The sequence below is a fragment of the Mastigoproctus giganteus genome, chromosome 11 (assembly GCF_048544385.1).
Source record: "Mastigoproctus giganteus isolate SK-2022 chromosome 11, ASM4854438v1, whole genome shotgun sequence".
NCBI lineage: Eukaryota > Metazoa > Arthropoda > Arachnida > Uropygi > Thelyphonidae > Mastigoproctus > Mastigoproctus giganteus.
In genome coordinates, this window is record NC_143585.1 from 25,768,232 (window position 1) to 25,785,814 (window position 17,583).

Sequence of the window (17,583 nt, forward strand, 5' to 3'; positions counted from 1 at the left end):
TAACTGCGCAGATGTACTAAGAACAGATCCTTGAAACCTGTGTGCGACTTCTTAGGGATATGGTTGGCCCAGATTTTCTTTTCATGCATGACATCACTGCACATAGAGCTCAAGTGGTGGAGGAACATCTTGAAACTGAAAATATCCAACGACTGCCTGGCCAGCCTGATCACCACACTTAAATCCGATCGTGCTCTTGGGCGTCGCATTGCACACCCACAGCCAACTCCTCGGTCACTTGATGAACTAAGGTCTGTGCTGGTGGAAGAATGGAATTTGTTGCCACAGAATCTTATAGACACCCTTATATCGAGCGTGTTTAGCTGTCGAAAGGGATCATACGCCGTACGGATGTGATGTGAACATATTTTCGAGCATCATGTATTGACTTCTGTAATGTGACCTTTTTGACAATTCTTATCAACCCCTATAAATGTCCCTTATATTTGTCCAATGTTTCTGGCTGTCTCCTCATTTCATTGTTATTCTGTGGTACACCGCCATATGAAATTTTGGCCCACAGTCGCATGTTGCTCGAGTTACACCACGCTTTCTACATGTTCTGTTCATTTTGTCGAGCAGTGTACTTGAATATTACTCCAAATTAGTTTTAGCTTCACTCATTGGCTATATAACAACAAATTAATAACCAAACTTTCTTTTTCTTATAATGTTCAACCCAGAAGTATTTCGAATGTACCTAAAAAATAGTACTAAGACGCTGAATGGGTGGGAGGATATAATTTAATTTGGTTTTCAGACTGATTTACTAATTCAGAAAATTATTACAAAGAATTAAGCCTAAATTAATGTTCTATTTTGACGCCTCAAAAGAAAATTGAACCCTAAGGAAATAAGATCACATTGCACATACGATTTAAAACAATATTTAAAAAAAGTTATGCAGAGCAGATTATTTTCTGCCTTTTTTGTTTTTATTTCTTCTTTATTGGTTTGGGTATTGTACTGTAAAAGCCCCCTGATGCAGGTACTCAAATAGACTGAAAATATGAATTTTAAGTCATTCGAGGGAGGGCTGTTTTCGATATTTGTGAGTAGTTCAAAAGTCAAAGTTGTCCTGGTGTTTAAACTTTGTAATAATTATTTATCCCATTTCTTTATGGCTTTTGTTATTGCCTTGATGCCGATCAAGAAAATAAACAAGAAAGATAAAGCTGCCTTGCTCATCTACAGCCATGGAAGAGGATGTCATAACCCACAGCAGAAGAAAACAGTTTCTATATTTTATGTGGAACACGTTAATACTTTGATAACCGGGATTCATGCTCCTCTCCTTCACCCACCCATTTTCCATCAGTGGAATCGCTATATCTTCTGTAACGTGTGGCCAATGAAATAGCGCTCTAGTGTTCACTGCTTGCCTGGAGAAAAATCGAATTTCATCGATAAATTATTTACTCAGGAAGGAAGAATACCAAGTTTTGTTCTGTGAAGGAAACGTTAAATGTAATAATTTCAATATTTAATGGCTTACCCTAGCATTTTGTGTTTTCTGCTTGTATGCACATTGGTATCATTAGTATTTCAATAAAACGGATTCTTCGCCTGCTTTCCCACAGCTGGGAAACCATTCCGAAATCTCTCCACGGGGTAATGTAACCACAGCGTGCACACGGTTTTACAACACTGAAAAAATTGGTAAACATTTTCGAAGGCACACGATGAACGTAATAAATCCAAGTTAGATGGAATGGATAGTGATGGTAGACTAGCTGACATGTCCTAAGCGCGACTTTATCTACCATTAACAAGTAATAATGGTAGATAACGCGGCACCGACCCATAAAATAAGCCCGTTGAATCTACAAATTTAATCAGACTAATTTTTATTATGATTATCTGAAAACACTTCTAGCTGTTGATGCCATTGCTAAAATCAGAGCTAGTCCTTTATCGTTACTGGATTATTTAGAACAACGCTCAGGTAACTAAGGCTATGATGCATCAATAGACAATGGCTGTAGTTGTGTAAAGAACCCAGTTCAGATAGGTCCCGATGTCCAGAAACTTACTTTTTTTTTTTTTTTTTCTTGAATAATAAAGTGTGATGTGTGTTAGTTGTCTGACGGTACCGGGGCTTTCCCCCATCTCCGCGTTGTATTCTTTGTAAGTGAGACAAAACTGTGTTGGAGGCCAGAGATTTAAAGTGTGGGGAATGGTTTGTTGTGTAGTGTTATGTCTGTTGTTTCTCTGACCATTTAGCCGTTGGGCCCCTATTGTGGACCCACCGTTGTCCACACCTTGCCACAAGGAAGCAGGTCAGGCACCCAGTAGATTATTTAATTACTCTGGCAGGTCCCACTACCTATTTTTCGAGAATTTCTGTGGCAAGGCCTAAAAAAAAAAAAAAAAAAAAAAAAGTGGGGGGGAGGGTGAACACTAGAATTTGGAAAGGCCGAAAGAGGTTTACGAGAATGCGGTTGAATTTTTTGACACTGATTAGAATTTGGTGGCATTGTTAGGGGCGTACTCGGTCGGTTTAGTTAGAGTGGGGGGAAACAGGTAGAAGGATGGGGATAATAGAGTAGCCATCCCCAAAGAGGTCAGTGGGGACGAGCCCCACCAGGCGAAGTATGGGGGAGGCAGGGAGGAGAGGAATAGAGATCAGTCTCCTCCCTCCCCTACCTGGGGATGGGGTTTTAAAGGGAGCCGGGTTAGAGTACCCAGTTCAGTTCGCCAAATGGCGTGTTGGCAGCAAAGCCGCAGTATGTCTTCATCAGTGATGGTTGTCAGGTCCGTGTCTTGTCGAATCCGGTAGGAAGGTCAAACTGACCATCCCGCTCTGGCTATGGGATATGTTAGCTGGCGGTGCAGAAACCACCAGGCATGGTGTGGGGGGAGGAATAGACACATTTACCTCATTCATAATCCGCATTCTCATTCTACTTGCATTCTGTTTTTATACTTTTTTTTTTTTTTTTTATAGTTTATAATAATTTTTTTTTTTTTCCTGTTAGGTCTTGAATAATAAAATAGTGTTTGGTGTCAAGTGGCATCAGGGTTTCCCCCATCTCCGCGTTGCTTGCTTTGTGATGGGCGTGCCAGTTTGCTGGAAATGCCAGAGATTTAAGTGTATGGATATTGTACATGTGTAGTGTTGTGTACCGTTGTTCATCTGGTCATTTAGCCACTGGACCCCTGCTGAGGCCCCACTTTTGCCCCGTGGAGGCAGACCATGTACACCAGTATTTGTAATTATTTACTCTGGCAGGTTCTGCCACCTAATTTCCTGAGATTTCAGTGGCTAGGACAAAAAAAAAAAAAAATAATAATTCATTTAATTAATTTATTTCAATTGCAAAGGGTAATGTCGCTTGAATAGGAAAGGCCTAGAATATGGGCGAAAGTTAATTTGAATGTATTTAAATTTTGTTGTGTGGGGCATTCGCTTGCGTTAAGATAGAATGGAGAAGATTGGAGGGAAAAGACAGAAATATGGAGGAAATAGAGAAGGCACCTCCAAGGAAGTCAGTGGGGCAGGACCATGCCCCACCAGGAGGGTCGGCGAAGAGGAGAGGAGACAGAAAAGACTCCCCGTCCCCTACCCCACTGGGGAGAGGGAATGAAAGTGGCCAAGCAAGGTGCCTGGTCCAGATCGCCGGGTGGTGTGTTGGCAGCAAGGTGCTGTGGGATCGCGGGTAGCTAGTGCAGGGGGGGGGTTATTTCTGCACTCAAATTAAGCTCCGCCAAGATAAGGCATGGGACAGAATCCCGTCCAGGTTTGGTTGTCGCAGTCAATGTTTTTCTTTCTTTCCTTCAAAGCATTTCTCTCTTACTTCTTTCCTTGTACTTTATTCTTTCCCTTTTCCTTTGAGATGTTGCAGAAGTTTAATTTCCTAAGAAATATATGGGGGAGCGGAATTTTGTGATATGATCCACTACTACTCCTTCAGCACCTTGTTGCTGCGTCTTCCTTCACGTAGATTAAAAATTTTGGTTGTTTTATTTAATTATTTGTATTTTTAATTATGTTTTATTGGAAGTAATATAAAACAGAAATATTATTATTATTCGTAGGAAATAGTATAAAAAAATATTATTTTATTTCTTAGAAAATGCAATTAAAATTATCATTATTGTTAAGTCATTTTCTTCACTTAAGGCCTTAGGACCTGCCTACTTTTATAGTTGTTTTTTACCACATTACAAGAAAAGTGACACCAATATGAATTTTCATTTTCCTTCCTTCTTGGTTTGTCTTTAAATTGTTTTTTAATTGTTTCATTACTGAAGAAGTTTTGCCATAAAAAAATAATCATAAAATAACAACTTTCTTAAGCCTAATGCAGTTATTGTAAAACGAGAATTTAAAACTGGGGATTCTCTTAGGTGCAGTTATTGAACACGTTTGCTTCGTGTCTCCAGCTAAACTTTATTCCACCTAATGGTGAAATAAATATAATTTTAAATTAGTGAACTGTAAATATTATTTTAAATCGATATTGCAATGTAAATATTTATTGTAACTCGACAAATAACCTGTGTAACTATTCTATTTGCACTCCTGTAGCGTTCAAGCTGTAGAGGGGATAAACGTAAAACACAATAAATTGAATATTATTATTATTATTATTATAATAATTATAATAATAATAATAGCCTGCAGAATAGGTAACGGTAGCATAGTGGGTAGAATCGCTGTTCTCCCCACACCGGGTGGAAGAGACCTGAGTTCGAGTCCCTTCAATGACGTGAGGAATTTTTATGGGCCTTTTTCAGAACATGGCTGAGTTAGTCGGTATCAGGAGAGGATGCCATATTCTCCCATAAACTCGGGTTTTTAGTTTAGCAAACAGAAAATCGACAAAAACACACATTTACAGACATGGAACAATATGGTGTATGTCGCTAATGCTCCTAAAACCCTACTGCAACAACATTTTCTGTTTTTCGGGAGAAAAAAAAAACCATGCTACTCTCGACCGAGACAGACTAACTCGGCAGTGCTGTGAAAAAGACCGATAAAAATTCCTCGCGTCATCTACGGGACTCGAACTCGGGTATTTTCCACCCAGTGTGAGGAAGACTGTGATTCTACCAACTGTGTGCCACGAGGGCCCAGATTTTAACTGGTATCTTGTGCAGGGAATAAAAGAAATTGCGTATTGGCAGTCCCTGCTTATTCAGAAGCCACTTTTTTTAGACAAAAAACAGAAAACTGCTTGCACTGGTGACGAAAACCTCGTGATTGGACAGCTGAACGATGAAAGAAAGTTATATGGTCAGACGAATCACTTTTAACTTTGTTTTGCGCTGATAGTAGGCAGAGAGCGTGGCGAGAACCTCACGAAGCGATGGACCTTGCTTGCCTTGTTAAAACAACCGAAGCATCCGGAGGCAGTATCACAGTATGGGATATTTTGTTGGCACAGACTGGGTCCGTTGATATCGCAGAAGGTCAAAGGCATCCAGGGAGTACCTGAAATTTCTATCAGATCTAATGCACAGTGCACTGTTACACTTTTATCCCGAAGTAGATGGCCGGCCATCTTATGGACGATGCAACAGAATCGTGCAAAAGTGATTCGGAGAATATGAAACAGATTTCCACCATCTTCCCCGGTGCCCAGCTTCACCTGATCTCAGTCCTGTTGAGAATGTGTGGGATATGCTGGAGAAAGCTATTCGGCAACGAAGTCCTTTTCCTTCAACTTTGTCGCAGCTGCGCGATATTTTGCTGGAAGAATGGTTACAATTTAGACCAAAACGCACTCAAACACCTTATATGATCCTTTCAGCGCTGCACACTTTGCTGTTATTCGCAACAAAGGCTTTCGATTTGATACCGTATAAAAATTTTGTATTTTTTTGGAAAGGGTGTGTATGTTTTTGTAATAAATGATATTTAATTGTTTTTAAAATTATTGAATAAACATAATTAACGGTATTATAATAACTATTTAAACCGTTTTGTTTCGACTAACTACTAAGTAAACTGCTTTCCATTCCTGGAATGAACAGCTCACATGGTTACGTTGCATTCCACTAACTATGAATAATTCCAAGGCCTCGTTAGTGTGTCTGGATAGCGTTAATAATAAGTCACTTCGACAAGCATTTAGTGACTTCATCCAGTATGTATGAGTGTCTTGCGGTGAGTCAGTATGGTGAGCGCACCCTCCTACGCACTTGTTAAATGACTGAAATTCAGAACCTCTTGAGTATTGCTAACCTATGTTCGTTGGAATTTCCATTTAAATCACAGTTCACGCAACAGCTTTCACACTAAGCTGAACAAACATCCAGCTATACGTTCTTGTTAATCGGTACCATCCAATGCTGATCAGCTATGAAATGCTCGAATGTACTCCATGTAATTCAAATATTTCAAGGTATAGTGGAGATTTTACTTATGCTCCCTCATGATAAGATTCTCTCATCGTCAGAATTCGTGATTGTTACAATCAAATTATTGTTGTGTCGGATACATTTTAGATTTTTCATCTTATGTACTTGTTGCCGGCTCATTAATTTGTTGATGTTTTTAAGTGGACTACAAACTGCTCAATGCGGAAATGTTCTAAGACCAGTTAGCGGAGCAGGTGTCTTAAATAGACCTTGCATTTTCCAGATCATTAATTTACACTTCCCGTTGAGATTAACGGACTTTTCTCACTGGGTGCCACTTTAATCATTTTCCCCTTTCCTTTTTGGTGAATTGTGCTATTTATTAATACCCGCCCCCCACACTGTTTCTACGTAGCATACTGTCTTGGTTGGTGTAAGGGCAGTCTAGACTGCAATGTTAACCGGTGTGCCGCGCTGTAAATGCGAACAGACAGTTTCAACTGAGGATGAGGCAATGATTTTACCACCCTTAGAAGAACCATCGGTCAGAGGTCCCACGTTGGCCAAAGGAATAGGTCGTAAGCCCCCCATCTGGGGTTTTATGTACTTGAGAGTGGTACCATTGTTATTGTAAATAACATTTACAATAACAATATATGTAAATATTATTGTAAATGTTATTGTATACATGGATGGATAAGAGCTGCCGGTAGGCCTCACCGTTGAAACGTTGGTTCATACGCACCACGGTTCCTAGTTCTTGCCTGCAAAGCATACCCCATATTAAACAATCGCCTGGATAGTGAGCGCCATGCCCGATGGATCCATGGACTCTTGTTGCTTGCAGTACACACGGCGTCCGTTGGCATGTTGTTCAAGGTATTTGACTTGTCTGACCATGCCTCCAGTGGCACCTCCGTAGCCAGGTGGGCAAGAGCAGCAGTGCGTAGCACACTCTTCTTGGTTAGACCGGGGTTCGAGCCCGTGACCACCAAATATGGAGGATGCGGAAAGGTCAGGGAATGACCACCGCATATCCTCGGAGCAATATGGCCTTAGTTGCTAATGTTCCTAAAAAAACCAAATAACAATTCCTCCAATGTCCAACCAGCGTGTTATTGACACCACAGCATTCGCTGTTGACGATGATCAGCAGTGAGGAGAGTGTCTTATAGGTTCTTCTGCAAAACCTCATATTTTAGGTCCTTTCCACTAAAATCTTCGGAAATTAGATGGCCGGGCCTGCCAGAGTACTTAAGCGATCTCTCTACTGCCTGACCTGCCTCCTCGGGGCTAAGTGTGGGCAACGGGGGGGGGTCCCACTAAGGTCCCAACGGCTAAATGTTATGTTATGTTGTTCTTCTGACCATTTGGTCAGAAGAACAACATAACACAACGATAACACACGCATTACACTTTTTAAACCTCTGGCCTTCACAGAGTTCTGTGATACACAATGCGGAGATGGGGGAGATACCCCCCCCCCCGTGGCCGTTAGACATTGAACACTTTACACTTTTACGTCTGAGTGTGCGGCTCATTGTCATTTTAGATATTGTTTTTGCAGTTACGATATTGTATTGCGATGTGCACTTCCGCACAGTGACCTGCCGTTGAGCCCCTATATCGCTCTGCATCCTTCGCTTGCCACGAACATCCACCTTGCGTAACTTTAACAGTTCTGTCGATGGGAGGTGTTTTGACCCGTTCGGCACAATTCTTTGGACGCCTTAATCAGAGTGGGCCGTGAGCGACGAACGTAAAGTGCCTTTTTCCGATATGGAAGTACTCGACGCACGAGCTTCTGCAATCATGCCCTTTTAAAACTCCGTGATATCTTTACTGCGTTCCATAACTGCTGCTTTATCCCGACCAGATGCCAATTATCACTGCTCTAACGTAGGAAGCTGTTCTGCATTTTATACTGCGAACAGTCCGTTTCAGATAGGGTTGTCATAATTGATCACTGAGTGTATTATTATTATTATTATTATTATTCGGGTTACCCGTAATTTAATACATAAACCCATATTTGTGTCTGTAAATTGCATGTGTTCTCTGGTCGATTTGCCTGTTTTACTGGACGAAACACCTTGCTATCTCACGTCTGAGACCGACTAACGCAGCCATAAAGTGAAGAAAGCCCACTAAAGTTCCTCAGGTTATCAACGGGATTTGAACCCGGCCCTTTTCCACCCTGTGTGGGAGGACGGCGACGATACCACTGTGCTACACGCACAGACTATCACTGAGCGTACGTTATTATTGTGTTCGGCAGCGATCGACGCCTAGTTCGACCGGCCATCGCTCTTGGCCCCAATAAGTTTTGTAGCGTCTTTCCGCTGTAAAATAAAATATGGAAGGGGGTCAAATTTATCTGGTATATACCTGTCTACGTTATGAGAACCCCTCCCCCCCCCAGAATTCTGTTTACACGTATGCAAGACATCCCTCAAGGAAATGAACACTTATACATCACAGAAGAAAACTACTACTATGAGTTTACGAAGTTTGCTCAAGCCCTCTTCACAAGACGGAACACCGTATTGCTAATGCAGAATAGGAATACTCCAAACATCAGCTCTTAACTGGCCAACCGAACTTAACCTGGTTAGGGCGCCTCCGTAGCCAGGTGAGAAGGAGCAGCAGCAGTGCTTAATACACTCTTCTTGATTAGACCAGGGTTCGAGCCCGTCACCACCAAATACGGAGGATGCGGAAAGGTCAGGGAATGACCACCGCATATCCCTCGAGCAATATGGCCTTAGTTGCTAATGCTCCTAAAAACCAAATAACATAACAACCTGGTTAGGATTAATGGCCCCCAGGCCACCTGGTCCAGGAAGCTCAGGCGACCTTGGCTGAGACAAACCAGAGAATAATGGGCTGGCTCCTCCTAGCAGTGTGTACGGGCAACGTGTGGTCCCACCAGGGACCCTGCGGCGAATTGCAGGACACAACAACAGTACCCAACATAATACTATACATTCAACACACAGTTTTACAGTACTTCTGTATCTCTTCGCAACTGGCGCAGATGTGGCAAACCACATGTGGCGCTGACCCTAACACTATGCGGCCAAGTATAGCCAGTCCGCTCCTGGTAAAAAGTTTTTCTGTGCTACTCAACCGCTGAAGTAAGGACATATCCATTCCTTGCTTTAGACACCTGTTAATCTCAATCCGTTAATCAAATGGAAATTCGTTCTGCCTTTTGAGATGCTGTTTCACACTAACAGAAGTTGACAGTTAGTCTGAAAACAGACCAAATATTTAGTTATTAATTCGAACGAGTTATTAAACATTTACTGTTCTAATTAAACAAAAGCCACCGATGACGAACACGTCATTTATTCTTTACTCTGATCATGCATACTGAATTTACTACGGCAAAACTTTCTGGTTACATAACCATCGTCCCTTTTAACATTGGACAGAAACCCAATTAAATAATCCCATATATTTTGATTTTTAAGAGCAACAACGCCTTTCTCCCTTGTGACTCCTGTTGAAGTGAAGTGGCAGTTTAATAGAGAACATTAGGTGGAATGCCTCGATAAACAGTAAAGTAAATAGAACTTGTCCACAAATTAAATTTTTCTTGTACTTAAAGATGGAGTAATTTTTCAAAGAAGTCCCATGACAACCGTTGGCTCACAACAGCCCTGATTTGCTTCCGAACGTAAAGAAAATTATCTTAGCTGAACTTCAAATCCATTAACCTTTTCTATCCTGGTAAGTGCTCGTTTTAATTCGTTCTAAGCACTTGGGAAAGACTCGGGACTGAAAATATGCGCTCCATTATGGATACAATTAAAGTGTGCATAACCATTTCGAGATATCTCCAGAGACATGGTTTAAATTGATCGGTTTTATTCAGTGTCCTGAGCGCACGGAACACTGGCAAAGAGCACGCATAATATAAGTAGATGCTATTTATATTACATCTACAGTAAATTGATGGCATTCAGCATTTAGAGATCCTGTACAGAACACTTGTTGGCGTTGAATGAACTGCAATGTACGGTTAGCATGTACTGAGTAGCCGCTTTATTAGATACAGCTACCCTTTTCATAAAATGGAACGCTCTTCGGTAACAGAATCACTTGTTCGTATCATGTGACATAAATTTTAAAAAAAGCTTATATTCTATGTAGAATAGATTCAAATAAATCCTGAACTGTCTTAAGAGGCATATTGGACTAGTCTTCATGGGGCAATCTTTTAAGCTCTTTGAGTGATTAAGGTAGACGAAATCGTGCTTCTCACTCTCCTCAACAAATGTCCCCTCAGTGGCTCAATAACTTTTAAGTCTGGTCATTGTGCAGGCCATGGGAGATGCTTAGTCTCAATTTCATGTTCCTCAACCCAAGACTGGACACATCTGGCTCTGTGTATTGGAACATTATCATCTTGAAACATGGCATTGTTTGTAGAAAACAACGTTTGCTCCACGAGATGAACCTGGTTGCTCGGAATATCAAGGAAATCAGTGACAGTAATTTGCCCGTTCATGGTGATGATAAGAACTAAAGAATGCCAAGATATAGCTGCCTAACCCATTGCTGATCCTCCTATGTCTGATAGTTGGTACAAGACATTCCAGATGATATGCTTCCTTTGGCATTCGCCAAACGTGAACGCTCTCCGATGTTGGAAAAAGTATGGATGGTGATTCGTCTGAAAATATGGCATGTTTCCAATCATCAGATGTCCAGGTTTCTTTTGCTCCTTACACCACTGCATCCTATTTCTAGAATTACCACGAGTAACGAGTGGCTTGGCAATAGCGACTCTACCGTAAATTTCAGTTTTATGAAATTCTCGCTGAACTGTTTTTCTAGAAACTGGATTTCTAAGAAAGTTCTGCAGTTATTTTTGTGGCTGTAGTTCTATGTTTCCGGGATTCAATCCTTTTCTGTGTCCGGTGGTCTCTTTCAGTTAGCTTCGATTTTCTGCCACAATTCATTCAATCAGATTTTCTTTTTCTATGCTTGGTGAATGCGGACATCACTTTCTATACTTTTTGTGCGTGTAGCACAGTGGTATCGTCACTGTCCTCCGCACACCGGGTGGAAAATGCTCCAGTTCGAATCCCGTCGATGACGCGAGGACTTTAATGGGCTTTTTTCACTCCGTGGCAGAGTTAGTCTATCTCAGGCGTATATAGCGAGGTTTTTCCCCTGGAAAAGTGGGGTTTTTCGTCGAGCAAAACAAGCAAATCGACCAGAGAATACATGCAATTTACAGACACAATACACATGGGTAGTTGAAGTGACTTTCGAGGTGACCCTAATATAATAGCTTTTTTTTTTTTTTTTTTTTCTCGATACTGGCTATAAAGTTTTACTCGTGACTAAACTTAGATGTCATGTCACGACGGGTTTGTGCAGAAGAACTTTAGTTGTTTTTGTTGTAGACGCATCAGCGACTAAAGCTGTCTATATATTGTCTGTAAATTGCGTGTGGCCTGTGGTCAATTCTGTTTGCTGGACGAAAAACCTGAATTTTCGGAAGAAAAAACCATGCCCTCCTTGCCTGAGACAGACTAATTCAGCTACGTTGTGAAAAAGGCCTATAAAAATTCCTCACATCGACGGGATTCGAATCCAGGTCTTTTCCATTCGATGTGGAGATGACGGCAATTTTACCAATTGTGCTACCCACGGGACAAAAACTTTAGTTTTATATTATTTTATTAGCCATATGGTGCAAGGAAGCCTGAGACTTATGCTGCACCAAAAAAAAAAAAAAAAATGAAATATTTATCCGTGACATCTTTCCCTCCCTTCTGGTGCTTGGTTTCATCGAACAGTTAACAAGAAATTTCAGTTAAAACTATTCGCCCTCCAGCGCAGTATGCTCTTAGAGCCTGCAGCCAGTTTCAACGGTTGCGCTACAGGTACCCTTTGGCGCATTACCTCTAAAGTTATATCTCGCCTATAGAGGACTCTGCTACAGGCTCCCCAAAAACATTCCTGCAGAATTTCTTGGTCAAGATTAATTAAATAATGATATTGAAAAAGGAGAAGGAAATAATCTAGAATGAACTCGTAAACGTTTGGCAAACAAGATGGGACACCTCATTCACTGGACAAATTTCAAGGTCTTTTATTCCTGAGATCACCTTCCTGTTCGAAAAGAAAAAAAATCTTGGTTCGTCCTCGGGCTATATACCTCGTTTATTTTAACGGGACATGGCTCGATCAACGACAAACTATTCACATTGAGCCTTGCTGAGATAAAGAAGACTGGAAACGCATCTTATACAACTGCAATTTATACAGTGATTAAGATCATCGTTAAGCTCCTCGAGTGCACATTTTACTCCTGGTAACAAAGTATCTCTTCTTGAAAACTACCAGACCTTCCAACTCCTACACAACAAGTGTGTTCCATCGACGACGTACTCTATAGACTGCAAAAAAATCAGCAAAGAACTTCAACTGCTTAAATACTTCGTGAAAAATTAGTTCTGGCCATTCCAGTCTTATTTCTCCACGTGAAAAATTAAACAATCCCTATTACACTGGACTGACAGACAGACATTCATGATTTTAAGAAACTTTTTATCTGCCAGACGTTACTGGATTAGCTTTGGGACGACTGGACTGGCTTGTCTTCATTCTGCTGTTCCTTTCTGCACATAACCTGCCCAGACTGCCTTGTGAAGTCCTTGATATTAGTAACAGAACGTGTTCCTCTTATCTGCTACCACTTTTTTTTCTTCCTTTTTTTCTCCCCTTCTAGTGCCTGGGATTCCTGGTCTCATCCTGTTCCAGTGGTTGCGATATTTTTTTATTATTATTGTTTGTAAAATAATAAGAAGAGTTTACCTCAGTATAGTACGTAGAACACTTCCGTATGATACTCTCCAGAAATTAAAATGAAAAACTTACATTAGAGTTTTTGTATTTGTATCTAATTGGGGGAGTATGGATCTCAGCTCCGAAAAGCCAGTTACGCTTCAGCCCACAGGTGCTTAATTGGATTCAGATTTTTTGATTGGGGAGGCCACTGCAGTAGGCCTCCCCAATAAAATTTAATTTTTTTTAATAGAATGATCGCAAGCTCGTTTTGGGCATTCTGTACATGATAACCGAGATCCCCCATGGTTCAAACAACCTGCAAGAAAAAAACAAAACAAAACAAAAAAAAAAAAAATCACTGCATGTTCATAAATACATTATACAACCATTGAAAAAACGACTACTTTCATATGAAGTGTTTCCATTATTTTGTCCTTCCCCCCCCCCCCTTGTATTTTCGCTACGAATGGATTCTTCCGACAGGAATGAGCCATGCTAGAATTATAAAGAACTGGTTTCTGGTACATGAGAGGGAATAAATTTGGCCTACTGTAGTGGCCTCCCCAGTCAAAAAATCTGAATCCAATTGAGCACCTGTGGGCTGAAGCGTAACGGGCTTTTCGGAGCAGAGATCCATACTCACCCAGTTAGATACAACTGTGAGAAATAGTTGAGTAACGTGTACCAGCTTCCCTCTGGTCCTCTCGACACCTCATTGAATCCATGCCACAACGAATCCGGACTGTTCTAAGGTCTAAAGCCAGAGGTTCCCGCTCTTAAGTGTACCTAATAAAGTGGGCACTTAGTATAAAACTTTTGCAATAAGTGAACTTTGATTGTTAGTATATAGGGTATTTCAGAACGCTGTTGCCAAAATTCGGGATCAATAATTAAAAAAAAAGAAGTTCTTATAAACGTGGGTCTTAAAGTGCCTTTTTGTTGTTGGGTAAAGCCTCTTGAAATTTTGCCATCTTCTCGGTACCAGTTAATCTACTACTACCTTGTTTGACTAATTCATTTAGAACAAATGGGGTACAATAATGGAGCACTTGAGCCTGATGGAATACAGCCAAACGCTTGACAAATGAAGTTACTTTAACGATAGATTGGCTGGGAAAATTCGCGGTCTTTCTTCTCTCCAGACCTAAATTGATTAATTTCTTATTTGTATGGCACCGTGTATACAGGACTGAAAATGCACGCTGGGTCCCACAGTTCTAAATCCATGTATGGGAATTGAGGCAAACATCCACCTAAATTGAACATATCGAGTGTATACTTTCATGATAAACTCGGATTACAGTTGCTTACATGGGCAATTTACAAGTATGCTATGTAATTTTCTTCAGGACAGCTGGCATGCCAGAGAGACGAGTCAGAATAGATCTTCAATGAACACTCTTACTCACTTATTGAAAACTTGAATACAATAAGCAAATACAACTGTATTTTGGATACACCAGGGTTTCAGTAAAGTTCATGTGATTTACAGAGTGGTTATCTTGAGTGACTTTGGTTCATGTATCATTGAAGGTCTGTTTTCAAATGTTGGGTATTTTTCTTGTAGTTTTTAATGCAATACATCTCACGGATACACAGCATTCAGATATTCGATTATGTTCGTTGGAAATATCTGTGGTTTCTTCTTCGACGAGAGAGGGTGATCAGATTGTTAACTTTGGGTATGTCGCCCAAGATTAATAAATAGTTGAGCAATAGTAGTAACATACGGTGTCCACATGAAACCTTTAACAACTTAGAATCACAGAGAATGGGAACACGTATTTTACGTGGTGTTTCTTTATTGGGAAGAATATATTTTACAGTTTATTCACTTATTTTGTCACAAGTTCACTTCGATATGGGCCCGTTTGATCATCTAGAGAATATCAAGGCGGTAGTTAGTCTAGCTTTCTCGAAGTTTATTTGTGCACGCCTGCTCAAATCGCAGTGATCGAAGGAGATGATGAACAGCATCTGTGCTCTTTTTGTCGCTCCTGTATTGTATTGATTGATGTGTACACTCCTTTGGTACACACAATCTCATGTTGTGATTGATGATCGCTACTAATGGCGTAGCAGACTTCTCTCCGAGTTGCTGTAGTGTTCTTTTGACCCAAATTTTCATTAAAAATGTTTTAAAACAAAAAAAAAAAAAAAAAAAACCAAGAAGTCATTCAGTTTGAAGCTCAGAACCCCCGGGGTGGCAAACCCACACTCCCATCTCTTAAGTATAGGCTTGGCACATCCAGGGTCCTGGATGTGTTGGATATCATCATTCTTCTCTTTCTTGGTGATTCCCTTCTACTTCTGACTTTTGTTCTCTCTCTCTCTCTCTCTCTCTCTCTCTCTCTCTCTCTCTCTCTCTCTCTCTCTCTCTCTCTCTCTCTCTTAGGGTAACATTATTATTTATTTTATTTATTATTATTTTTTTTTTTTGGTTGGTGCAGCAAAAGGCTTAGTCTTCCTTGCACCATATGGCTAATAATAATAATTTCAAAATCATTTTAAAAATCGGAGCTGCCAAATCAGAGCACTTTACAAAACAACATACTGTACTTCTGCGCTACCAAGGCATTATATTGATTCTCCTATTTTTCCCTGGTAACAGAAAGTACAGCTAGTAAACAAACAACCTTGTTTAAGCGCTTTTAACTAACAAAATTTCATGAAGCTTTAAACCCTGCAAGAAGGCGTTTTCGGACCCCATATTCGCAATAACTTTTTTTTTTTTTATTATTGATCCCGCAGCATTTTCAGTAGCACAGTGGTTATAAATTACAGTCTTCCTCACACTGGGTAAAACAGGCCCTGGTTCGAATCCCGTCAATGACGCGAGAAACTATTATGGGTTCTTTAAGTATTAATGTTCTTGTTTATACTCCGGCACGATCACCAGGTCAGTGGAGTTTACAGTAAATCAGTCGATACAAATGTTAATCGTATTTAGCAGTCACGGGCTTGAACCCCGGTCCACCCAAAGAGCGTGTTACTGCACTTGCTCTCTGACCACTCGGCTACGTCAAGCCTTTTCATTCGGTGGCTGAGTTTGTTATCCTCGCCTGAGCCCGACTAAGTTTTTTACCTCCGGAAACTTGGGCTTTTCTTCCAGCAAAACAGGCAAACCGTCCAGAGAACACACGCAATTTACAGACACTTGGGTGTCTGTACATTTAATTTAATAAAGACATTTAATGCGGTAGATGAGAATTCTTGGGTGGCTCTAATATGATATTTCTTTATTATTATTTATTGATCGCTCAGCACACTTCAGAAGTTTGGCAAAGAAAATTAAACCAAAGTTTGGTTTTTCTGTTAAACTTTGGAAGTGTGCTTAGATGAGCTTGTTCCTGAATTTCAAATATGTTACTTTTTTTTTATATCTAATCTTAGTCAAAAGACAGGATCAACTCCAGAGACTGAAGTCACTTTAGAAAATATTGCTACAGCATCCACGGTCTTAATGGGAAAAAAAATTCCATTTACCACATTTCTTATATCATATCACATTCGTGAATTGTGAAATATAAAGTTCAGCTAGTATTGGTAGAGTTCTCTGTAATTATTTAATCTCTACTTTAAATCAATCATCATTAAAACATTGGAATATAAATGTGAGTGATGTAACAACGAACCCCATAAATCGATCTGATTGCCATTGTCCAATATTGGCGAAACTGAAGAAGCCTTACTGCCCAATACTACTTTTTACATCACACCAAATTTCACGAGTTGTCTTATAATTGCCTTTCTCTAACGCTCTTCAAGGTTTCGTCTAGCAGCTTCCAGAAACATATACTGCAGGCCTTATTGATCGCAGTGTCCTTGCAGCTTGGTTGCTGGAGAGGAAGACATTGAGTACGTGAAGCGCGAGTTTGCGCTGTATTCCGATCTCTCGCCGAATGGAAAATTTGGGCTTGCGCGCGCATCAGCATGGACCTGGGATGTAAAAAAATACTAACGGTACGCTTTGATTTACACTGTGGTCTTGGAGGGCATCGAGGAGTTTTCGAGAAAGAGGAGGTAGTTTGTGGAGTGTTGCTTCAGTTTGTGATTATTGCACACAATGTTAGGTAAGCTCACTAATTTTAGGGTTTTAATTCTACCTCTACGTTCCGTTGAGTTAATATTTAAATCATAATTGTCTAAGTAAATAACACAAACGATTTTTAAACGTAATTTTGTCTTACTCTAGTTACATTGGACATGCGAAATGCATTGATTCATATGGAGTAAGAATCCTTTTAACTTTGTGTGATAATTTTATTCTTCACATAATAAAAGATTAATTGCTTTTATTAGTGGCGAGTGTCTCCGTTGAATTATAATAATAAAAAAGCGGAAGTAAAATATTTGAAAAAGGCGGAAGTAATTATAAAAAAAGGGAAGTAAATTGATGAAAAAAATATATAGTCTGAGGTGTTTCCTTGGTGATCTACCTTAGCCTAATTTCTATTTTAAATT

At 40.2% G+C, this 17,583-nt stretch overlaps 1 protein-coding gene across 2 annotated transcripts in view; it reads left to right on the forward strand.

Annotated features, from left to right (window-relative positions):
- Positions 1-17,583, forward strand: part of LOC150077817 (uncharacterized) — a 143,433-nt gene that overhangs the window by 49,600 nt on the left and 76,250 nt on the right. The window contains exon 1 of one of the 2 annotated variants that reach the window (XM_090384229.1): positions 17,094-17,192. The exons of the other annotated variant lie outside the window; for it this stretch is intronic. Coding sequence (XP_090240355.1) covers positions 17,186-17,192 — 7 coding nt within the window. The 5' untranslated portion in view covers positions 17,094-17,185. Of the gene's footprint in view, positions 1-17,093; positions 17,193-17,583 lie in introns of those variants that run through there. 2 annotated transcript variants of the gene reach the window in all.